The sequence below is a fragment of the Rhamphochromis longiceps genome, linkage group LG9 (genome assembly GCF_057381845.1).
Source record: "Rhamphochromis longiceps isolate RC_006_pf linkage group LG9, R_longiceps_female_GT1.1, whole genome shotgun sequence".
NCBI classification, from domain to species: Eukaryota; Metazoa; Chordata; class Actinopteri; order Cichliformes; family Cichlidae; genus Rhamphochromis; species Rhamphochromis longiceps.
In genome coordinates, this window is record NC_140565.1 from 31,455,494 (window position 1) to 31,481,079 (window position 25,586).

The window sequence follows — 25,586 nt, forward strand, 5'->3', positions numbered from 1 at the left end:
CTAACAGACAGAAACCACAACAGTTTAAAAGTTGAACTTTGAAGTTTGCTGCCTGTATTTACATTCAGTTATAAAGGAGTTGCAAGATGACACAGATGCTGACCAACATCAGCGTTACAAAACAATACTGTTACGGTCAGGTTTCTCTTTTGCCAAATGCTCTGAAACCACAATCTGTGAACCAGCTCATTCCCAAAAAGCAAAACGCACAACTTGAAGTTTTGGAAACGCTGAAGGAAACAGCGTTAGATAGAAGGGATGATGAAAACATCACTGCCTTTTCTCTTGGCTCTGACTGAAGAGACTGAGTCATGACTGTGCATGACTCGTCCAAAGTCTGGGAATAAATGCAAGCAGAAAACAAAACTTAGACACACATTTGAAAGGTTGGAAATAAATGTTTGCATCAGTGAGCTTTGCCGAAACAGCTGCAATGCTGATCAGATAAAATGTCATTCATCTAGTTCTGGAGAAATACATATAAAATGAAAAGACTGTCTCTCTTCACTTGAGTATTTTTTTTACACAAAGTTTTTTTTCCCCTCACTTTAAAATAAAAATCATCCCGTTTCTCACTTGAGTGCATTTGGACCATTGATGTCACCTCAATGACGTACACTTTTAAGGACATCATCCACTTGAGGTGTCTGATGGTTTATCCAAACCCACAAAGACCCATTTTAATAAATGAGGCCTGGGCTTCAGTGTCTATATGTACAGGCCTGAGGGTGACTCAGGCATGAGTATGAAAAATTAACTCAGGAGAAGCAGCAGCAGCCATAAAGTGAATCTATAATTTATGTCAAACAAAATGCCAAATGAGAAACCTGCAAATGAAAACGTTACAATGCTGCTTTATCGTGTGATGTTTAATCAGCTGCAGTTAAAGCGCAATGAGTGCCAAATACATGACTGAGGATCAAGAAGTGAGAAGATTCTGTTCTTTTCCACGAGAGATGAAAATTATTTTTTACTGATTTCAAAAAAGTGAAAGTCATGGCTGCAAATATTGTATACTGTATTGTACGCCCAAGTTCAGATTTTCCTGCACCATGACAGGTTTTCACCCTCAGTTAAACATGTAAATCTCATTTTTAAGAGTGACCTGTTCAAATATCCAGATTGAGAGGTGACAGCGCTAACTTCTGCACAAAAAAGAAAATTGTCAGAGTATTTTCTTAACTACTCAGCCCATGAGTGGCATAAACCCTGAACAGGTTTTGGAGATTCTAATATCCACACATAAAACATTTTAGAGTCACCAGTTAACCTACTGTAACAAGCATGTGTTTGGTCTGTGGGAGAGAATCAAAGCACCCAGAGGAAACCAAATCTGGCACAGAGAGATCGTGCCAAACGCTGACCCAGCAACCACTCGGATACAAAAATAATTAATCTATGAACTGCTTATTAACTCGAATAGTAAAACTTGTCTTGTTGTAGTTTGTTGAATACAAACAGTCACCTTAAAATCTAAAGAAAAAATATGTGCAAATCTGCACCTAATATTGCTCTGAAATATATATTTGCCCTTTATAGACATCAAAAAGGTCATTCATGGTCCCTGTAAGGACAGAAATGGACTTTAGTCTATATGCCAGTGTGCTGCAGCTCTGCGGGTGGTTTGTTAGAGTCAGTCTGCTGTACCCATTGATTCCCTGCTCTATTTAATCAATGCCAAACAAACTCCTGTTGCTTACCTTCCACTCGTTTCCTGCTCATGGCTTTGTGAAGTAAAATGAAAGTTAATTACGCACACTTTTACCCGAGGACTGAAAGCTGGTCTCACATGAGTTCAGTCTTAATACATTTAAATCACTGTTTGTCTGAGCGCTGAGGAAGCTTTTAATTACACATTACTGTGAAATTAATCAATAAACCAATGCCCAGACCTGGATCAATGCCCAGAGCTCGACTGGTATCTCCCAACGTGTCACAGCCTTGTTCCAAACAACAGTGAAGTCATTTTATTGTGGGTGATAAATACATTATTAGACTTTATGAACTCACTGTGCGTCTAGTTAATGGATATTCCAACACAATGACGGGATAAAACACGTCAAACCGCCAACTGGGTAACTCGGTAATATTTTAAGACCATAAAATCAGTCATAAAAACATAAAAAGCATTTTGATTCAATTGATATTTGAAGAAAAATAAGCATTAATAATGATAATAGGCGAAGCACTGACCGTGAGGATGAAGGTGAAGATGAGAAGGCGCAGAGCGAGTCGGTGCGTAAAGGACATGGTGGCATCTCATCCAGCAGCGGAGGGTTAAACCCACCTGAACAGCAGCTCTGCGCTCATCTGACTGTCATCCTCTGCAGGAAGCACGTATGTTATGAGAAGTGACCAAACCTCAGTCTTTAGATCGAGAGCGAGGCGCTTTGCTGCACGCGCTTTTACGCACAGGTTCATTCAGCGCACACAAGCGGGGCTCACTTTGGTGCAGGAAACAATTACTTTTAAGTCTTCCAAAGAAGAGCAAGTTTGAGGTAAATGTTTATCCCGATGTGCAGAAAAATAAAGGCACTAAAGTCGCAGCTGGAAGGGTCCAAACTGGCAGGAATCCGCTGCAGGTTGGGACCGAAACCCGGTGTGTTTAGTCCTGTGATCCGAGTTCCAGTGAGGCGGTGGTCCGAGTTCACTCCCAGTTCATGTTCAAAGCAAAGCGCGTCCCCGTCACACGTCCCTCGCTTGTCTCTGAACCAACGCGAGCACAAGCAGCCACAATCTGAAGGCGCTTTCTAGTGAGTGTTGATATTGAAAGCGAACAGCGACCTCCTGTGGATGTGGAAACCACTGCCGACAGGTGTTGTGCCAAACTAGGTATCCCCAACAGAATTTGTTTCCCCTGCGTCGGGAGCACACGCTGGACTGTCCAAGTCACGGACAAACAGTATCCCACATTGTTGATTTTTAGTTTACAAACACTTCTTATAATGACTAACTACTCCTGACATTTTTGAGATGTTATCTCTTTATACAACGAAGTTATAGTGGGATACAAATAATACCAGGCTGATCCTGCCACAATTTGTTCCCCCTGTGTAAATCACGGACAAACAGTATCCCACATTGCTGATTTTTCGTTCACAAACACTTCTTATTATGACGCATTACTCCTGAAACTTTGAAGGATTTAGCTCTTTATATAGTAAAGTTACAGGAGAATAAAATAGTTATCAGCCAAAATGTTAATGGTTTGTTAAAATAATCCCATCTGATACCCCGTGAGCAATAAATATATAATTTTCTGTTGTAACCCTCAAACTGAATGGTAATGTAACATACTAATTTTACAGATGTCTAAAAAAAGCAGCTCCTTTAAATGGATCCACTAAGGACAAAATTTCGTTTTCGTTTAATGACTCAATCGAGCAAAAATGAGTTTAAACGAATCTTCTCGCGAGGAAAGACGAGACTAAAGACAAAGGCTTTTAACAGAATTTTAAAATTGAAATCTGACGTCTTTGCATCATGATTTTCAGAATAAGTTTGAAACATTTTAAAGGCGCTAAAAACCGATCATCTTACACAATAATAGAATGTGATGCTAGTTTGCCAGCTGGATGCTCGTAGACCCGAGGGCTCCGTCAGTCGCTTCATTTACAAACTTTTGCAATGTCTAAAAGGAAAAAATACACACAGGCACTCTCTCTAAACGAGCAAAGACCACCGTTAACTTGTGCTCCATTGTGTCGCTCTGGAAAAAGTTTCTGAAGATCAGTTGCTCATAGGACAAATGCATGAGGCCTGTCGTCTTTCACATCAGGGATTACATGCTTTCAGTTTGCCTTTGAATTTTAGAAGATAAACATCTGTCTCACAACTGCTTTTACTTTTTTAATCCCATTAATCCTTCTTCATCCACACTGTCCCGTGAAAAGCATTCTTAATGCAACGCAGCACTTTATAATAACAATTGATCTGATTAGGATGCTGACACCTCCCTTACATCCCATAAGAAGCAGAGCCTAAAGCAGACCAAGGACAAGCTGGAGAGATTATGTCTCTCAGGTGGGCTCATGGGTGTCCCATCAAGAGCTGGAGGAAGTGGCTGGAGAAAGTCTGAAACCTGTGTAAGCAGCAGAAAATGGGTGGATGGTCCAGGGGAAAAAATATGTGAATCTGATTTTGGTGGTGAGCTGTCCCTTTGAATTCTCAGGCCTTTGGAGGTTAAACCTGCATCCACTAAATGTGTTTTCCTTTGGGAGTAATGAGCTTTTTCCCACTGACTGTTTGTGCAACTATTTACAGGGCAAAATAAACCAACTCAGCCTCGCATGGACTTTAATGTGCTGGAGGAACAGGGGAGGAAACCCCATCCATCAGCACCGTCGTCGACCCCACACATCATTTTGTCATTTCTGACTCTAAATCCTCAGAGAAGATTTCACTGATTACAATGTTGGATCAGATCGAGAGGACAGAAATTAGAAACAGGTTTATATTGAAGTTCTACTCTGTTTGTCCATAAGTTTTTCTTCTTTAAATACTGTTTACAGCTAAAAATCTGAGTGAGTAAGAGGAAGCTGGCGACTGAGCCAAGAAACCCAAATCTGCTAAACCTCTGGGAAAGATGGAGACGAGAGAAAGAAGGACAACATTTTTTTCCCTCAAGACAGTGAAGATCACAGGGTCTTCAAACAAACAAAACAGTTGCAGAATACATGGCTTGGTATCAAAAATGTTTATTTTTCAGTAGTTTTTTCTGCATTACTTTCATATTTCCTTCGGTCTCTTTTCTTGGATAAAACCTTTATTTTGATGCTCATACTTGTTTTAAAGAGAATAAGTACGCGCACACTGAAATCTGAGCCCTGTTCCAGAAACCAGGTGAGTTTCAGACGTAACTGCCCAAAGCTTCAGAGATTTGCAAGAAATAGCAGCTGGCAACAATAACACAAAGTCCTCAATCTGTCCACATCTACCCTGTTATGCCCGGCTCATTTCAGACATAACAGAGCATGTATAACCACACAGTGATAATTTTCACTAACTCAAAACTTCTTAATGGCATTCAAAGAAAAACTGAAGGAATGGTAACTAGGAGCTAACCTAAAAGCTTCTCGATAACTACAAAACAATCAAAGCAAAGCAAATGAAAACCAAGCTGGGTGGTTGAGAGGCACCAACCTTCCAGGAGGAGAGAGACAGAGCCAGGCTGGAAGAAAACCAGCGTAAACAAACTGCCAAGCAGGTGAAGTCATTTCCTTTAATAGATGGAAGCTTCTGATACTTATGACCTTAAAGAGGAGGAAGCAAAAATCAGCCCCACCAGCCAAACAAGGTTATTTCAGTTAACTAAAAACTAAAACTAGAAGTGAAAAAAAAAACATTTTAGTTAACTACAATAAAATTGAACAAAGAAATAAATAATTTTGTGAACTTCTTAAACTAGCTGAAATAAAATGTGGCTAGAGTTTAGGTTAAGTCTTTATGAGTTTGACCCCCATAACAGTAATCATAAAGACTAAAACTAACACTGACACTAAAGACTAAAGTGCAACAGACTCTGGAAACTAACTGAACTTGAAATTGATAGAAAACAAAAACTAAAAATGAAATAAAATTAAAATACGGAACTGTAACGACACAGATCACAACCCATCATCCATCCAAATAAGACGAACACACATTTCAGAAGCCGAGTTTAAGCTGAAAAGATTAGCAGGCAGCTGTGGTGGGGCAGATACCGGGCTGATGGCCTTCTACAGCCCGTCTGCTGCGGCCTCCTCCACGCGCTCGAGGCTGGAGGCCATCCCGGAGGAGCTGGATCATCTGAGCTACTTGAACAGGCTGCAGGTAGTGCCTCGTGTTACCAGCGGTAACAAAGACATTATGAAAAAGTCAAACCTGAAAAAAATCAGCTGGGAGGGATGAAGAGAGAAGTCTGCTCCCACCACCTGCTAATGGTTTATGTTTCCTGGAGAGGCTGAAGCTTAACTGACTTTTAGTTATAGTGTGATGATGTGAGGAAAGTAAGACATCTGGCTTTTTCTTTAACTAACGAGTGAAGAGTTTGTACAGACAAATAATAACAACCCGAGTCTGAGTTTTAGCCAATCAAAGCACTTTATTGCACTGTATAGTGTGACGGTGAGCCAGTAGCAGGCTCTTATAAAAGTGTCATTTAATCTTTTTATCATGTGTACAAAACAAGTCACACACACACTTGTACCGTACAAAATCAACACTATTTACATACAATATACACACACACACCTAACACGCACACACCCAGACACACACACACACACACCCAGACACACACACACACCATGCAGTCTCCCTCCCATCAATCCCCGAGATGAGTCCTCCGAGTTTCTGATGGGGTTTCCGTCTTGATCTACATTATCCACCTCACACACACACACACACACACACACACACACACACACACACACACACACACACACACACACACACACACACACACACACACACACACACACATCCAGGGACTGAAACATGACCGCTACGCTGCTACTAACAAACCCAAACTGCTAAGTTATCCAAACAAGCGCTAAGCAACTTCTGATATGCATAAAAATAAGTTTTCTGCTCATAAACACGTGGAGGAAAACTGATGAGAAAACTCAAAGTGAAACAAAGAAGAAGAGCGAAGAGATGATGTCACACGTGATTCAGCCACGGGGATGTAAACAAACGACGCTTCACTGTTTCCTCTAAACAACGGCAACGCTCTGAATAAAACCTTTTATACAACCTGCGGAGTGTCTCGCAGGTTTCAACGCTTCCATAGGTCACAGTTAGCCAAGAGTCTCGGCGTGAACTGATATAGATTATTTTAAAAGCTTTTCATAGAGTTATTAAACTATCTGTCTTTAAATCTTATATACCCTCAGTACATATGAGGAAGTGTCTAAGTCAGTGCACATCAGGTGGTAGCTGTTGTACCAAAGCTCCGAGGACGTTCTCTGCCAGGGATTCTTCACTCTGCTGTGGGACTCCTTACTTTCCTTTTTTGAGCTGTTAACTTGTGGAAATGTTTGTTGTCTGATATATTATTAATTCTGCACTTGCTGCCAAACACTGGTGGACGCTCATATTAAACATATATCGTCTGCATCACATTTACAGCAGGATCTACTGTGGTGTTGTACAGAGGCAGAGTTATTTTGTAATCGTACTTTGAGCGACGACTTTAACACAGACAACAACACAGTAACATTTCAGTTTGGCCATAAACACATTAGATCCATGTTTCCTCTCAGTTCATTCAGTTTACACTCAATAAAAAACACTAAAAGTCTGTTTAGACTTCGTTCTTGTTTTCTGTGATGTAGCCGGCCTGAAAAAGCTTTGGGAATTCCACGACATACAGAGGTTACACAGCTGTGTGTCTGATGTTTAAAGTTGGGAGATTATAATACTGGAACAATCATTAAACATAATTATCCCATATGTGTAGAGTGCACACAGGCAGCAGCTGAATCCCTGCGGTAAAGAACGTCCCTGGGGGATTATTGCTACAATAGGAGCTTTTCTATGTAAACTTTATCTGGAGTTCCCTTCGTCCCAACAGACTCCAGATGTTACTGCAGCTACATCCGCATTTACTTCCCCAGACAGCAAGCAGCTACTTGATTTATTACCCGCACTAATGATTGGGTGCACCCGTCTTTTTTGGCAATAAGACGGAGAAGTGTTTACTTTGTGATTGAGAGTGATTATTGTCTCCCAAGTTTGCACATTCGTTCATTAAAAAAAGGCCCGAGGACGTGTGTGGATTTCATTATAAATGTCAGGAGAAGGATATTTTATGCAGCATTTTTTTTTTCAATCCATTTAACCGTTCATATGTATGGAGAGCCACAATTATTTTTTACAATTATCCATTTTCTTTACATGGAGGACCAAAGATACCTTCAAAAACAAACACCTGTCTCCATCCAAAGCTGCCAAAATCATATATATTTTGTTATGTTCATCCAATTTCTGTCATTAGCCATCGTGTGCCAGTTCATATGGGACATATGAAGGACAAAAGCTGCCAAAGTCAAAAATAAAACAGTATCTCAAAAATGAATTAATATGAGATTAAACCTAATAAAAAGGTTGAATTTTATCGTCTTTATTATATCGTCATAAACTTGTTTCTATGTTTATTCACCTGCATATTCAATTTCTGTTTGAATTCTTCAATTAATTTACGTTTCCGTTAGAATTTTCCACTTTATTTATCATTTCTATGCTTTGTCTTGCTTTTCTGCATATTACTAATTTATTTTTGAGTTTTTTGAAAATTAAAAATTTCATAAAATTTCTTTTCGCTGTATTAAATCTCACATTTTATTTATTCGTTTATTTGTTTTGGCATATTTTTTGTGTCCCATACAAATTTGGTCAGTTTGAAAATAATAATAATAATAATAATAATATTACAGATAATGAATGTTTCCTTTGAGTCTTGCTGGCAGAAGGTAGTAAATGTAAAATTGCTGCAGCAACACCTTGATGCTGTTGTCTTTGACATGATGCACAGTTTTCCCTTAAACTCCCTTTAAATAACGATAATAATAACAACATTTCTTTGATATTCACACAGTGCACTTTGCTTGACATGCTTTGGGTGCTATAGGGACTGCAAGTAATTCAGGAAGGTAACTGAAGGACTGGTTGACAGCTAAGATGATCATAGACGTTTAATGTGCATGTTACAAAATTTGCCGCACGTTTGCTTTAAATGAGACACTTTATAGAAAGCTGCTAAAATTGCATTTGTGGTATTTTCTTTTTAGCCAGAAAGGTCACAAGATAAAAAGACGCAAATCTTTCTTAACTAGATCCAAAAAAGATAAATCGGTGTATTTTTTTCTCAGACTTTGGACACCGAAACGCGCACAGCCACTGAATTTCTCTCCGTTTTTTGGATGTCTTCAGTGTGTTTCCAGTCTCCACATAAATGTCTCTTCTTTGATCGTCTCAGGATAAAAATCTGTTTAAAATCAGTGTTTGATTCACATTGAAACGACATAAAATGTCCCTGTTGCACACATGAACACAGAGACACACACACACACACAGTCTTCACACACACACGCGCAGAGGGTGTGGGCGGAGAGAGCTGCATAAAGGGGCTACTACACCTCATTGTGTTTTAAGTACCTCTCCATATAGATTATTATGTCTATGTACAATATTTATATTTTTACAATAATCTGGCTGCCCCTGCTCTAATTTGAAATAATACCACAAATCCAGGATTTTTTTAATTCAACCGGTAAAACATGATGACAGGTACAGGCTCTAGTACTTCTCTCGCTCTACGTTTACCTCCTAAAATGACACGCGGTGTGACGGTGGGAGCCGGCGCCCCCTACACAGTGTTCCCCTAAGGCTTTCTACAGTGACGAGCTCCTGGTAACGGTCACGAGGTCAAGCGGGGGTGTAAAAATGGTCGCAACACCACTGAGCAACCAACCGATCAATCAATCAACCAGCACAACACGACTAGAAAGAAAACAGACGACTTAAGACCACACCATATGCAGGTTCAAAAATACAGTACATCTTGATTCTGGGAAATAAATGAACAACAACGGCGAAATGCACAGCATACAAACGCATGCTCGCTCTCTCTTAAACACACACAGACACACACGCGCGCACACACTCAGGCTACATGTTGTAGGCCACGTAGATGGGGTCTAGCTGGTCTTGTAAGAAGCCGTCGCGGAGGTGCATGCGCTGTTTCTCGCCGCGGGAGTTGATGGGGATGACGCCGATGTCCGTCACCACGACCACGCCCACGATCAGGTAGTGCTCTTCCAGCACCGCCTTTGTCACCATGGGAACAAGGTCCAGGGCTTCCTGCTCAGAGCCCTCCAGCTCCACCACCACCACCAACAGGTTGGTCCAGGGGAAGACCGCACTGATGGAGACAGAGACGTGCAGGAAGTGTAACATCTGGAGTGGTTTCTCAATTCAAAGCTGCATTAAAGTAGAAATGCTGTGTGTAAATAAGGCCACGTGCCACGCCTCATTTTTCTGGAGCTCTACAGAGAATCACATGACTGAAAAACAAACAGGCTGAACGAAACAGAATTTTCCTTTCATTCCCTTTTCAGCCACTTGAGGGAAGAAAAACTCCACAACAACAAGCTGGTGGAGCTTCAGCAGCTAATAAGTATCAGCGTAAAGACAAAGAGAGCTTGGCCTGTGCTAATCAGCTAGCACAGTTTTCTCATGTTATCCTGTTGTGGTAAACCCGAGACTCAAACTCAGTTCCAATCCAGCCTCTAAACCCTCATCCTGTAACTTTCACTCCTTTTGCTTGCTCGCCTGGAACGCCCAAACCAAAAACTTTCAGTAGAAGTGAGCCACAAAGCCTGCACTGACTCTGCACCGATGCACAGCACTGTGTGTCCAACACACAACTACACATAACTACAGTAATAAACAAAATCCAGTGCCTTTCATGGCACATTAATGCTCATGTTTTCAAAAACAGATTCAGAACTGATTTTAGTTTCTATTTTGCTGCTTTAAATGTCAATAACAAAGGCCAAGAAGTAATAAAAGCAATAAGCCAAGAGCGAGGCGCAGGGCAACGACTAAAGCTCAAGCTTTAAAAAGTAAACCTGGAATAACTAGTAATCACTCATTCGTGATGTCTGGAGATGTTTGTGTCCACAACAGACTCTAATCCACGCCTTCATTAGGAAACCCTTCAGCAGCCGCAAGACTGAGGAGGAGGAGCCACTGGGTGGGAAGGGTGTAGGGACCAGACTGGAGTTAAACCTTTTTATCCTGAAGCTGGACTGACTCCAGCTCCTCCATCATGGACAGCAGCTGCTGACGACAGTCTCTGCTCTGCTCTGAAAGCCTGCTCTTAGGTCGCTCTAACCACGACCTGCAGCATGACTGGAAAACCGGTGTATGCGTCTCTACGATGAGCTCACTAAGGCTGCAGAGCAGAACGAGGAGCGCTGCCATCTATGGGACGAGGAGCTCAGTGGACGGACAGATAACATCTGATCTGTCATATATCTCTCAGCTCACATTTGGCGGCATTCGCGTGCCCGATTGTGTTGGTTCAGGAACAAAAAAAGATAAAAGTTTTGTTTGCAAATGAAAAATGAACATTTCATCAACAGCATGCATTTTAAATGACACTTAGTTCAGAGGCAGAACTGTCATGGTTTGACTCACCTTAAAGTTTACTGCAGGTCTCTTTTAGTTGTATCTAAACTGCAGGATATTGGATCTGATTAAAGTAGCTTGATTACTGCTAATGAGATTTTCCTCTTGCAGCTTCTTCTCTTACACACTGGTAGAAACACATCTCACAACCAAGCAGCTATTGTTCAGTGATGCTCTGGTGATTGTTGAGGACTAAACTCTTGAATATGGATTTGTTGATGATGGTTTCCCATCTTTACTCTACCTGTAACATTACAATGCGATCGACTGAGCACTGTGTGAATCATTGACATTATTCACTGCTTGTCTCAGTGAACTATCGTCCTCTGTTACATGCTATTTGTGGTCGTTTAATATCCTTCAAAGACTTTGCTGCTGTTGTTACACGTACCACTCCACGATGCTCTTGTGTGCGCGGATGACGGAGGTCTCGATGTCGATGGGGTGGTACCTCATCCCTCTCAGCTCCATGGCCTCCTCCAGAGCTCCCACCACGAACAGAGCATCGTGTCGCTCTGTTCAAGCAGACGCAAAGACACACAGTTAGTCACGGTGCGACGAGGGCGATGACACGTTGCACACAGCGAGACAAACAACCTCCGTTGGCGTCCGTGAGCTCGGTGCGGCGGAGGAAGCCCAGGTAGCCCGTCCTGGCCCAGACGGTCTGAGTGTCTCCGAAGCTGAGTCTGGAGTTGAAGTGGTCGGACTGAAGAACCTCCTCACCGTAACCGCTGTAGTAACCGCTGCCGTTATGAGCGCTGTGAACCCAGATCTGCATACCAGTAAAATTTACGATTAGCTGTGTTGAGTTTACTCTTTGGTCGGTAAAAATATATATTTTTAATAAACCAATCACACTTTGAACGCCTAGCGATGGAATAAATCACAGGACTCTTGCTCATAAATTCTTAGGTTGAGTTAGGAGCTCAACAATTTTGCCCCAAAAATGCCAAAAACAAAGAAAGAACAGGAAGAAGAAAAAGAAGACAATCAGAAAAGAAAGAAACGGGTCGTGTCTGTCGACCTCTCCGAGATGTGAGTCTCCAAGCGGTCCTTTGGTCTCCGGATTGGCGATGATGATACGAACTCCGGGCAGGATCTGAAAAATAAGATGTAAAAATAAAGAATCAAAACAATCTCCCTGCTTCCTGCTTCACTCTGACTCATGCAGGAATACAGCCCCACAAATAGAAGCAGCTGTTTATGTTAAAAACACTTTACATTTCACTGTCGGTTCACACCATCGCCTGTTAAAGCTGCTCGGACATAAAATACATAAAACAACCTTATAAACGGATGTGAATGCACTTCAAATAACAGCCATTTATTATGTTTACCGAGCACAAGTCCTCTGATGTTTTTGCACGTACACAACGAACATCGTGTCAGTGAAGCGATAAAAGAAGCGATGGACTGAGTGGAAAGCAATCATTAGTTTTCTCTCCTCCTCCCACATGCAGTGAGTCAAAAACAACAGCGTGCCGATCGATGACCAGCCCTGAATCATGACGTCCTCTCTTTGTGTGTCAACGTGGGGGAAGAAGACATGAACGACTCGGCGAGCTCCAAGAAAAGATCCATCAGTTTGCTTTCAGGACAGATCGGGACAGTGGAGAGTTTAGGAAACTTCATGTGCTAAAAGCACGAGCTTCAGCGAGCTTTAAAACATCAAACCAAGCACAGTTTGTTAAATCTAAGAGCTGAAAGGCATTTGAGGACTATGTTAGCTTCAAAGCGTTCTGTCAATGTCACATTGTGTCTTAAGTAAGTGGCCACAAAGCTGCTACTCTTCATTTGTAAAATTTTAGGTCTAGGAGGCATCCAAGGTTAGAAACTCATGAAAAATGTTCAAATTCACAACTTTTGATCAAAATGAAGACAGACTCAGAAACCCCTGTCTTGGTATTTAACCAAGAAAAGTCTTTCTCTGTGGACTGCTGGTTTCCGAGGTTCTGGTCTTGAGATATCCTGAATGAATAAAGAAACTAAAGGTTTTAACAGACTGATCATGGTGTTAGCTGATCTCAGTGGTAGCCCACAGCAGTTGTTTTGTCAGCTGACACTCTTCTTCCAATTGTAAAGTACAATTCTCGGTGCCTTTTTTAAACTGCTTCAGCCTACGAACAGTTTCTGTGCATCTGCGAGCTGCTGTGGAACCACCTCCATCCCACATCTCTCTCTGTTCTCCACTGAGCCCTCGCTGCAGCTCCCACAGGAGACAAACCACCAAATATAAATGAGCTGAAGATGGAAATAACAGAAATCTAGAATCTTCTGTCTCAACCGAAGACAGTTTTTTTTGGCAGCTTTAATTTAACATCAACATCTTAACACTGGACTCTGTATGCTTAGTCTTAGTTTCAGAGCTTCAACATGTCAATCAATCAAATCCCTCAGACATGCTGCCTCTTAATATTTAGACATTTTGCACTGCTGTCAGTCCTCCTGCTGGTCTCACTGCTCAGAGCTCAGTAATGAAACTGAAGTAAGTGCTGCTCAGCCATCAGTATCTCTGCAGATCCGAGTTGCTGTAGTACAGCTCTGTATTCAGGAACGTATCACTAGACCTTCAACGCCAACACCAGTTTTAAAAGCTTTTTAGGGAGGTTTGATGTCTTTATCAGGCTGACAGAGCTGAGTAAACACGCCAGAGAGTGAGAAGGGGGCGGCATGGACCAAAAACCCGTCCTTCGTGCCAGAGCGCCACTTTCATTTCATTCCTTTAAAAGCATCAAGCTCATTCCAATCACTTTAAAGCCACTTTCACACAGATGCTGCAGCCTTGAACTCTTCTAGAACATATTGAAAGGTTCTTTATCTAAAATCACAAATATCTGACAGATCTGAAATGAAAGCTTTCATTTCAACAGTTTAAACGTTTGTGTTAAGTCTGACTGAGCCCATATGAGAAAAAACACAAATGATAGTCCTCTGAATTCACAGTGAGCAGGTGCCATGTGTCCTGCCCTCTGCAGGTTCATTCCAGGCATCTCTCTCTGCTAAACCAGAGTATTTCCAGTAGTCACGACACATCTGAGGCTGGAGATTTCCTGCTCTGTCCTACATATGAGAAAGGCTAACCTTTTTCCAGAGGTCATGGGCAACAACTTTGCTACCTTTTCCAATGGCCACCAGTGGCAACTCCTCTGATTTTAAAGAAATTCCAGTTTGGAGTCGTCTCTCTTCCACAACATGTGTTTTGCACAACGTGTCTTCCATCCCCAACCAGTCCCAGTTTCTTCCTGTTAAAAGAGAGTTCTTCCTTCCCACTGTTGCCAAAGTGTTTGCTCATCTGACTGTTGGGTTTTCTTGGTTTTCTGTGTATCGCTGTAGGTCAGGCATGTCACACCTGCTCTTAAAACACCAAGAAATCTGCGACATACATACGATCTATGTTACTGTCACCAATTTATGTTTTTCAGGGGCAGAAGCAGGAGTGAGTTATAGAGGAGCATGATGTTACAAGCTGTATGAAGTCTGGAGTCAGTAATCGATGTTACTCCCTTTGTGCCAAACCATAAACAGATGTAAAGAGAAATAATGCAGCACCGTAAAACACAAATAATAAGCAACAATGAATAAGTGAAAATGAGCACGGTTCCATAGGTTTCTGTTTAAAGTCAGGTGCCCTCTGCCTTCTTTATTAGAAATGTTATGGCACTGTCCCAAACACTCGACCCTCACCGACTCTGCAAAGCTCACGGTGATTTGAAACATGACGTGGCATGTTGAGCTTTTTTCACCACATAAACTGACTTAAACCAAACTAATTTTATTAGTCTGCTAAACATTTATACCACTGATGTTTCTTCTAATTACAGCATTAGAAATCACTGTTTAAACCTCACTAAATATCCTAGTGTGAGTTTCATATTTCTGCCGCAGCAAAAGCCAAAAAGGCTGCTCAGCAGCTGTCCTTTCACTGATACATGGAAAGACAAATGCAAAGAAATAAGCTTCAAATAACACGCTGTTCAGCATTTGCTGTTTTTAAATGTACTCTAAAAATAACCTGGTTTCACTGGTCTGCAGCTACTAAATGTGGGCGAGCCGTTTACCAAAGGTTATGATTTTTTCTTCCTTTGCCATCTGCCAGGTGCACATGAGTAGCTGCAATGTCTTTATTTTTTTGCATTTTGTCACAGTTATTTGTACATCAAGAAGTAAATAGTTTCCTATATAATAAATGGTATACATTGTCATGGTAACACATGTGAGAGTCAAAACTTTTTTATTTAAATAATATAGCCATCATTACAAGACACCCTTTTTATTTCCTGCTACACGTAAAAAGTGACTAAACAGCAGCTTTGCTGAGCTAAGTAAGAGTTTCTAGAGACTGAAAAATGAACATGGAAGTTAAAAAAAATTACAGTTCCTCTAACGTTAGAGGACTGGCTCAAAAAGTTACTCAATCTCTAACCTCATGCGCACAGCCTGCTATAAAAAAAGGGGGTTTGGTCTCTGTGGCTACTTCAACTCTATGATGGGTGACACGTTTTTATAATTGTCTGTTTTAGACTTTGTTGGGGCTCAAAGTCACTCTGAAGGCTGTAGAAGTGGCAAAGTTCCAACTCTGAGCTCGAACCGCGCATGAACTGAGAGGCACTGAGCGTAAGCATCGCATCCTTTAGATTTTGGCATAAAATTCACCCAGAGGCCTCCACAAAGAAATCTTTCAATTGTCTTTTGAGGCAGAGATTTGGAAAAGGCTCAGACATCGCAAATAAAAATGGTCTGATACGTTACAGGGTTTTCTAGGGTACGTTTAAGGCTTCCTCCTCACATCCACATGAATCCTAATCTAAAACTTGTAAAACTTTTCGGGTCGGGCAGCTCTGCAGTTGCACTAATGGACAAGCACGCATGTTTGACAGCTATCTAATAGTCGTCTCTCTCCTCCCACATGCCCACCGACAGAAAGGGAGGATGAACATTTGAAGGCTCGTCATCGACTCAAACCTGCTGTCTGTTTTGACTCACTGAATGTGGGAGGACACGCAGTGAAAAGCAGAGAATAGTCCTGGAACGTGCTGCCATTAAAATTACATCTTCATCCCGGCGTGTCTTTGGTAATTTGCTGTCAGCTGCTCAGTGTCGGTTCATGTTTCACCTAAAATTTCATGAATCGCCTCTCATGTGGAACTTGAACTTCTGTGGGGTTTAATGAAACCTCTTGTACTTCTTAGCACTATGCTGATTGGATGCTTTGATTTGATTTGAAACTACATGCAAATTTTAATGTATAAATATTAATGCACTCACCTTGCCAGACTCCATCAAGGGGAGACTGTGAGGAGAACCTCTCTCCACTAATCGAACCCTGGAACAAATGTGTTATCGTCAAAACTTCTTGCAGTAAAGCGAGAGGAAGACGGCTGACGGGACTTACTGACAGGTTACCGTACCTGTCGTGACGCAGCGCTCTCATGTCTACGTACACAGTAGTGGGGTCCGGCCCTGAAGTGCCCTGCAGCCAATCACAGTGATCAGAAAGATTTAGTTTCCCAAACTCTCCGACAGCGTTTCACTGGAGCGATGAGCTGACTGTACAGTGGGTGAACAACTTAAACGGGAGAGAAGCAGCTAAAAAAATACTATTTTTGGTTTAAGAAGCTAAGAAGAAGTGAAGCTAAGTGGGATATTGCAGTGATATTTGCTCTCTACGTTTAACTGATCCTCATATGAGGATTATTAATAGTCGCAGGATTCAGGAAACCTGTTGAAGTCCAACAGAAGAGCCCAGCCCTGACCTGGGCTTAAAACCAGGAGCCTCCTGGGTCAGACAACAGCACTACACATGAGCCACTGTGGTGCCAAAACAAAGGGTTTGGTGCCGACACAAGAGGAGGGAGGGGGAGGCACAGGAAAGGAGGTACAAACAGATTCCTTTATGCGAATATACAGAGGAAGCAAATCCAGGACATTTCAAAAGGAAACTCTAAAGATGAGGAAGATTAGGTCACTAACTGGGTTAAATCTACTGATTTATTATTACAAGTTTTCAATTTAATTTTGCTTTCACATGCAAGGATATCATGAGGAAAGCTCCCAAACAATGACGATGGGAGCGCTAGTTTGGACGACTTCCTGGCGACTTTCACAAAGTAAGTTTGTCATGATTGGGGTTTTGTTTTATGATTTCTTACTATAAGGTAGTCTGTCTGAAGATCTCCTGATAAGCAATTACCAGTGCACGTAGGAGGAAGTCTTACAATTGATATCCATTAACCACTGTCTGTATAAACCTCGGCTCCACCTTAAGACAGACCGACTTTGGGGATAATAAATCTGCACGATTTCCATGCAAATCAGAAATACGGCCACTTGTGTGCATTGCTCATCCTCGGTGCATTTGGTAATCTAACCTGACACTGCGTATGTGCAATGTAACAGCTTTCAGTGGCTTAGAAAATATAATTTTTATTGTCAAACCATCTGATTAACAGTTTCAAGTATTTCTTTAGACAAAGTTTAACCTTGTCCAAGTTTTCCTACTTAGGGACTAGAAATCAGTGAGCAGGAACATCCCTAACCCACTGATAAAAATTCAAAGAATTTAAGCTGCAGAATACTTAGAAGGATAAAACCGTTGAGTGCAAAGCTCCATCTGAACTCTACCAAGTTTTTGTGATAACTGCACGTACAGAATAGTCTGCAGGAGCAGCTGGTTTGCTTTTTACCTGCAGGCAAATGGCCAGGTTGACTCTGCAGCCGAAGGCTGTGCTGACAGAGCGCGGGTGAAGGCCGAGGTCTTTGAAGAGCTTAGAGAAAGAGAGTGTGAGCGCCATCCTGGGCCTCTCCTCTGCCACCACTACACAGGCTCGAACCCGGGACAGATCCAGACCCCGAGCCTGCGAAAGAGACGAAAGGAAAATTATATCTAATCCCAGAGAGTCCAGCTGTGGACTGCTGGAATGAGAGAAAAACCCTTTCAAATATAAAGTTTTTCTTCTGACTTTCTGCCTCTTTAACCTACTTAGTTCACCAGAATAATACGACGCTCAAATCCCTTCTTGTGTAGGTGTTACATAAAAAAGAAAAACTGTGACTAAAAATAAAAAAGTACAAAAGTATAAAGTTTGCTTCATCTGTAGCTGTAAAGGAGACAAGAAAAAAGTGCTTTGTTTCTGCTTTTCTCTCAGCGTTTAACGCTCAGTCTCCATGGAAACTTAAAGACAGATAGTCACTAAAATTAACTCTGTGGCTTCTATCCGTGACCAATCAGAGGCGTCGGTGTCTGTAACTCCAGCTTTCAGATGTGTCCTCGGGCTGAGCAGATGGAGACAGAGTTTATTACCGCTGAGCAGAGGAGAGCGTGAGGGAAGTGAGCTAAGCAGTGTCAGACTTGGTGGAGCTGCTGTCTGCTCACTCACATGGAGGCTGTGGGTTTATCAGCTGTGTCACTTTACTGTTCCGTCGTCTTATTTTGAAGGTTTAGCCACTGTGACCACATTCAGACAACTCAAACATCTTTGAGAGCACAAGACAACAGTTCTGCTCTGGAGATTTGGTAAAACGTCAAGATCCACATTAACCAGTACTCGCAGCAGGTGGGGAGCTTGTTTACATGCTGACACAACAAACTCACAGAGGCTGATAAACAGAGCAACAACTAGAGGAACTTGGTTGGTGTGCCTTCTTTTGCAAGATAACATATTTGTACATGTTCTCACTGACTGAGTCTAACTTTGGGAAAAACACGGTCCTGACATCTGTATGGACCAAAGAAAAACATATATATCTATTAGAAGGCCATGTTTTACAGAGCAGGCTTTGAACTGTAGGGGATCGACCACTCAAAGCAATTTACACTCCAACCCACACTCACCTTTTCACACAGCACTTTATTATCTTCTCTAAGGTGCTTTAACTACTCTGCGTTCGCACCTCTGGCCAGTATGGACTCAACTAACCTAACATGTATGTCTTTGAACTGTGGGAGGAAGCCAGAGTAGCCAGAGGGAACCCACGCAGCACATTCAACTCCACACAGGCCAGCTTAGAGGTTTGAACCTGTCTTGCTATAAGCCACAAGTACTAAAAACAAATACGATTTTTTAGGGAAGCTCAGTAAATGCCGACGGTCATATTTCTATTTTCATGGTTCCTGTTAAAACCAAGCAAGCTGTGTTTTCTAAGTCTTCATTTTTTATTTTTGACTCCTCCAAGCAGATCCACCTGCAGGCTCGGAGTAGAGTTACTCTACTCAACAAGAACTTCACAGTGCCTGCAGCACTGTGGACGAGGCAGGCAAGCTGCATGAAACATTTACAGTGAGTCTGGCTTTTTCTTTCACTGTGTGATGTATACGAGTGCTGTCCATTGTTCTTATGTCAGGATGTGTGGATTGTAAGGGTGAGGATCCAAATACTGCTAACATCTCTTAACAGAGAATCCAAAACAATAGAGGTCAGAAAGTAAAGAAACAAATAAATAAATGTTTGGAGCATAGCAGATGCTGTTACAGAGACTACACTACAATGCACCACCTGCATGTGTCCAGCAGGTGAATATTAAAGAAGTACAACAGGAATGACTGCGCGACTGTCGTGTCTCCAGCTGTCTGTGTCTGCAGCAGAGTATAATCGAGGCTCAAGGGGAAGACAGGACTATTCATAGACAGGGAGGGCTGATTAGGGAAGGACCAACACGAGGGTAACAGGACAATCAGGACATTCAGAGGGAGACAGGAAGCAAAACTAACACAGGACGTGAAAGAAAACAAAAGTAAAAAGTAAAGGAAGTAACCAAAGGAAAGTGATACAGACATGAACACTCCCACCTATCACGAGTAGAGGAAACAATCCAAAGGAAAACACAGTAAACATGGAAACAAGAAGACACACAGCAGACATGGGGACAGAGGCATAAAGATGAGAGAGAGGGAAAAACAAGCAGGAACTTGAACTACCACAAGAACCAAAACACAGGCTGGAAACTGAAGCTCGTCACACAGAAATGAACTCTTCAAACACTTAAAGCCTGAACTCTAATCCAACAAAACAAAAACCAGGGCATGACAGAGCTTCTCTTTTGCACACAAAGTAATAAAAACATTGAAGATATCACATCTAGATGAAGAAAAACATTGCAGCCCGCTCTTCTGCATCTGCAGCCTTCTGCAAAACCTCCCATGTTTGAAAATGGACTTAAATATGTAAACAGACAGAACTTGAAACCGACACGTTGCTCGTCTCACTGTTGTGCTGACCTTGAGCGCCTCGGTCTGCAGGCCGAGTCCTTTGGTGCAGAGCTCCATGACGCTGTAGGAGCAGAAGGTGTCTCGCACCCTCAGCTGGCTGACGGCCAGCAGCCACAGCGCTGGGTTGGACTCCAGCTCCACCGGCGGGATCAGGATGGACTGGTGGCCAGAATACACGCTGCAGACAACACAAAGGCTTTTCAGTGTGTGTGTGTCGGGGATCTGCATGTGCCGACTCAGAACAATAACACAAATTTAAAAATGGATGACATGCTTACAAGCACTAACAACATCAGGAGACTGACGAGTGTTGATGATCTGGTTATGTACTGCACTGGTTTGGACAGTAAAACTAACATTCACTCACTCTATAACCAGTCACACTTGCTAAGACTATGATTTATTGTCCTGAGAAACCGGCCAACCAGCACCACAGGGTTGTGTAACAATCTGATGTAAATGTGAGCTACTGTCAGCGAGGACGACGTGAAATCCTCAAGCCGAGGATGATTTGTTTTATTCCGAAGACATTTAGCAGCAGATATCGGCTCCAGACGAGTTGAGTATTTATGAGAAGAAGATTTGAAAGTAAGCAGACCTGCAGGCTGGAGCCAAGATTTAACGATTTAAAGACTGTCGAGTTTCAGACGGAGACCTTTAAACATTAATATTACTTATTATTATTATCAATAAGTATAAATCACTGTTCTTGTATTTTAAGAGGGTGAGGTAGGGATGAGTATAACCAAACCTTCCATGTTAAAAAGCTAATTTTCCCCCCTTTTACTGAAAATACATCAATAAACACTTAAATTGTCTTACACTCAAAGAGTAAGACAATTTATTATTTACAACTCGACCCAACTCTTCCAGGACGTGGATTCAGGTTATCTGGGCAGGAAATGCTCAAATACTTTAGAATATTTTAAATGTTCAACATAAAAAAGTTATATTTATTTATGAATTTCTTAAATTGCCACTAAGTGTTGTCAGCAAACACAATGAGTCACTGCATCCACAGGTTCATGCAATATAATGCAAGAGTAAAAGAAAGGGGGGGGCTCCAATCTGTAGTTCCCAGCCTGTGTCATGTTACATCCATATAGTGAAGCAGTTTTTAAGCATTGTTCAACTTAAGGTTTTCCTTCCCCCCCATTTAACAGGAGGGTGTTCAAAATAACAACATGCAAGCTTGTTTTTAGCAGCGTGCTGCAGTACTCGTGGTGCATGCAGCTCAGGTTTGAAACCCACTGCACACATTATTAAATGAAAAAAACAAAGAAAGATGAAGTCATGAAACAGAAGTAAAGCATTTTAAAATGAACTTAAATACATAAATATATATTAACCCTCTCGAGGCAGGTGTTGCTGATTTGCAACAGTTAAAAACTAACAACCTGATTACCCCACGTACATATTTTATGAGTTGTTTTTACTCAGAAGTACCACTGCAGGACTCGGTTGTGCATTAGCAACAAAAACTCAATTTGAGCCTGAGAGGGTAAATAAGAGTATTAATCCTTAAAACAGATGTAGGGCTTTAATGATTCACAAAACATCTGCTTTTATTTACTTTTCTGGAAACCTGGGAGTTACTTTGGGAGTACAGTGGGTGTGCCTTTGATTTTGCACCTCGGACATAGTTTTGTTCCATCCTTCAAACCACGGCGGGAGTGTTTCAGAGTGCTTAGCTTGAATAGGGACTAAAAATTTTCTGTGCCATTCCTGCCAGTTCCTGTCCTCCTTATCTGCTCTGAGCTGCTTGATGAGCTATGTTGAATCTGATTGAATAATACACATTGTCTTAAGTGGGATACTAAGTTACTGCAGCTACATACAGTACAAGCTCATATCTGTGCTGCTTTGATTTGGACCATCCATTCTTTAACGTAAAGAAGTGCAAAATGAAATGACTGGAGGATCCTCAAAGAGTGCAAAATGCATATTTAATGGTTTGTAAGTGGGTGGAGATGCATTTAGGAGCTGCACCAACCTGCAGAGACACCAGAGGACGAAGCCGAGGCCGCAGTAGGGATCCAGACAGATGGCAACTTCTCTGGACGGGTACAGCTCACACTGCAGCTTCACTGACCGACAGAAGGCTGCAACTGCATTATGGGACATCTGGAGCAGAGAGGAGACGAGAGGGGAGGGAGAGAGACACACGAAACACACAAAAAGACAAACAAGGAGCAAGATAGGAAGGTTCACAATGAATTTAAATTTAAAGTAAAACATTTCACATTTTTCCCCCCGGTAAATGAATCTTTGAAAAGCGAGCGACATCTTAGTTGGAAGAAGCGGTTTGTGTGTTTGGACTAAGCCCTTCAACTGTGAGCCAAATGTGCTTTCATTCTGCTTTCTGTTTACTCATTTTGCTGCTGCTCTGATGGCTGAATTTCCCTCTGGAATAAGAAAAGTAATGACTGGAGGAGGAGGAAGAGGAGGGGAGTGGGACCAGGCGGCAGTGGTTTGGTGAGGATTAGGGCTGAGCTGACCTGAACTCCGGCCAGCATGCCGGTCGTCGACACGCTGAAGTCCAGATAGGCCAGGCCGTCTGGGTTGGTGGGCTTATAGAGAGCTGGAGGCTTCTTCTTTGGCAGGTCATCTGCAGCATGCACACACACACACACAAACACACACACATATATATTTATTTCATTGCACTCAAGAGCACAGTCTCATTTCAAACACTGACCTCCAGCTGAACCCAGAGAGAAAAGGGCCTCAAATACTCTGCTGCAGCAGAATCACAGCAACATGACTGATGTCTCACATATAAGAAGAGACCGCTTTAAAGCACAAGCATGGTGATACTCTGTGTTTCTCTCACTGTTAACAAATCCCAAGGGAAGACAGAACCAACAACGAACAGTGCTAACAAGCTCTGTGTGTGCAACTGCAGCCTGATAGATCCCTGTCCTACATCACTGAGTATCGGCGTTACGCTGGGTGAGATATTCCTTTATAATCAGTGGCACTCACCCACCGGGTGTATGTGTGTGAGAAGAGCATGTATCTGAATATTCATCTGAATATGTATCTCTGTTTTGCAGTCACAGGGAATATGTTGGTCCCTCTGATATTTTTCACAAACCTACAAACTTCATATTTAAATGATCATCCATGCACAGTTCACATGTTCTCATCTGACCAGTTTCTGACTAGCTGGAGATTTGTTGCTGGTAAGAAAATCTCTACAGCGTGCACTAAACTCAAGGCTCTCACATTTAATCTGGTCCGCACCTGTCTTGAAATTTTGACCTGCCTAGATGAAGCCTGTCCGGTCTGTGCACTCATTAATAGGCAGTTGCACCTCCAGACTGCAGGCTGTGAAAGGTTTGGTTCTCTGGGGTGAGTTTAAGCAGCCGGAGATTTGGATGGCAACCACAGGACGAAGGACAGGGAGCTGAAACAGGCGGCCAACTGTCACATGAAAGTGAACCCTAAGTGATCCCAAAACCACAGCAGGTGCAGATAACCAATTTCTTTAGTGGGTTCACTGAAGAAAACATTAAGTGTTCCAGTTGTTCTATTTAAAGGGTGATCTAGATCTTATTCTTTGCTTTTAGTCATCTTGGCTCAGCTGAACTCAGTAGAGCGATTTGGAGATTTTTCTTGAAGGGCAAAAACAAAGGGAAAGAGTGTCTGTGATTTATAACACGCACATAAAGAAACAGAATTATTTTTGTTTTAATAATAATTGGAAGCCAAAATTGTAATTCAGTTAATTCGATTCAGACCCGTGCTGACAGCAGACCAAACACTAGCGGCGATATGGACTGAGGGGTGTGGAAAAGACACTTCCACACGCATCAATTCAATAAACTGATAACAGACTTGCAGCTACAGCGAGTTTTTATTTTCTGATAAATCACAGAGTGATGGAGCTGTAAAGGCAGGTTTCATCACAGCAGAGGATTTCATTTAATGTGCATTCTTTAGGTTTATATCTGCAACCAGAACTACTCAGACTTCATTGTGAGGCGGCTGTGCACGACCTGCATTTATGTTAAATTAAAGTAGCGTGATTTCCCAGTGCGGATATGAATGAAACGCTGTACCGGTGTCCAGCACTGGGGGCCAGTTCCTGATGTCCACCGTGGCCATGGCCTCTTTGGAGCGCAGCAGCTTACAGATGACGGCGGTGGTCATCACACACGCCGAGTGACTCACCTGCACAATTAGAAAGAGAAAGACAGAAGAAGAAATTAAGCTCCCTTTTTTCCCCAGAGGAGATCAGAAGTCAGCCAGAGCCATACGAGTCTGGAATTAGCTGGGAGCGAGAGCTTGAACCTTGGAGGTCTGACTGAAAGAGAAACCGCATCGGTTTAACAGACAAATTAAGAGTCTGACCTCGACAATCATCTTAACAGTGGGCAGGGTGGTGGAGATGTTCTGAGGGTGAGGCGGTCGCACTGTGATGGGAACACAGCCGGCGTACAGGCAGCCGTAAAAGGCTGCGATCAGGTCTATACCTGCAGAAGAAGCAGACACACAGGTGTGAACGATGCTTGCAGTGTCCAGGTGCTGTCACCTGAAAAGTACATTGAACATCTGCATCGTCTCTCACCTGGCGGGTACACCAGAGCGACATGATCTCCTTCCTGCAGACCGCCTCTCTCCATCAGCAGAGCTGCCACTCGCTCCGCCCTCTTATGCAGCTGCAGACAGGTGAGAGAGCTGGACACTGCCCCCTGCGGGAGGTGAGAGGGGGGAACGGTGTGAGCCATCAAGAAGCAACCTGCCACACTCAAAGGACAAAAACTGCAGTTCATCTTGTTATTGTTCAGTTTTCTACTTGCTTGAATTAGCTCATAATCATCGTTAACCTGTTTTTATTTATTTACTTAAATTAACCATGATAATGAAGCCTGAAATTCCTGATTTTAAGCCACTGATTCCATGGATAAAGATCCGTTTTGGTATCGATTATAATCCACTTTTATTCTCCTTGCATTCAGCATCTTAACATCACAGAGACGTGATGACTGATCTACAGATCTTTCACCTACAGTTCACCAGCAGCAGGTTATACGGTTCAAAATGTACAATTTTTTACGGTGGTCAGTTGTGCGCGAGTGTGCTGGTACCCGAGAGCTGAGCAGGGTGTAGAGGATGTGGTCCGGTGTGGTCTGAGCTCGCCACTGCAAAACCTCGGACAGGAACAGAAACTGCAAAACAGAAATAAACACTTGTTTTACAC

The 25,586-nt window shown here is 42.3% G+C and overlaps 2 protein-coding genes across 6 annotated transcripts in view; both read right to left on the reverse strand.

Moving 5' to 3' along the window:
• Window positions 1-2,665, reverse strand: part of LOC146662578 (vasoactive intestinal polypeptide receptor 2-like) — a 48,726-nt gene extending 46,061 nt beyond the window's left edge. For both annotated transcript variants that reach the window (XM_085419279.1, XM_085419278.1), the window contains exon 1: window positions 2,194-2,665. In XM_085419279.1, the coding sequence (XP_085275405.1) occupies window positions 2,194-2,250 (57 nt within the window). In that variant the 5' untranslated portion in view covers window positions 2,251-2,665. The remainder of the gene's footprint in view (window positions 1-2,193) is intronic.
• A 3,710-nt stretch (window positions 2,666-6,375) lies between these two features.
• LOC146662579 (disco-interacting protein 2 homolog C-like) overlaps window positions 6,376-25,586 on the reverse strand; it is an 80,498-nt gene continuing 61,287 nt past the window's right edge. For all 4 annotated transcript variants that reach the window (XM_085419282.1, XM_085419283.1, XM_085419280.1 and 1 more), the window contains 14 exons: window positions 25,474-25,554; window positions 24,954-25,077; window positions 24,737-24,858; window positions 24,445-24,556; window positions 22,879-22,988; window positions 22,374-22,504; window positions 20,390-20,558; window positions 17,859-18,029; window positions 16,584-16,645; window positions 16,441-16,498; window positions 12,200-12,274; window positions 11,773-11,947; window positions 11,567-11,690; window positions 6,376-9,904 (listed from right to left, as the gene is read on the reverse strand). In XM_085419282.1, coding sequence (XP_085275408.1) covers window positions 9,652-9,904; window positions 11,567-11,690; window positions 11,773-11,947; window positions 12,200-12,274; window positions 16,441-16,498; window positions 16,584-16,645; window positions 17,859-18,029; window positions 20,390-20,558; window positions 22,374-22,504; window positions 22,879-22,988; window positions 24,445-24,556; window positions 24,737-24,858; window positions 24,954-25,077; window positions 25,474-25,554 — 1,767 coding nt within the window. In that variant the 3' untranslated portion in view covers window positions 6,376-9,651. The remainder of the gene's footprint in view (window positions 9,905-11,566; window positions 11,691-11,772; window positions 11,948-12,199; window positions 12,275-16,440; window positions 16,499-16,583; window positions 16,646-17,858; window positions 18,030-20,389; window positions 20,559-22,373; window positions 22,505-22,878; window positions 22,989-24,444; window positions 24,557-24,736; window positions 24,859-24,953; window positions 25,078-25,473; window positions 25,555-25,586) is intronic.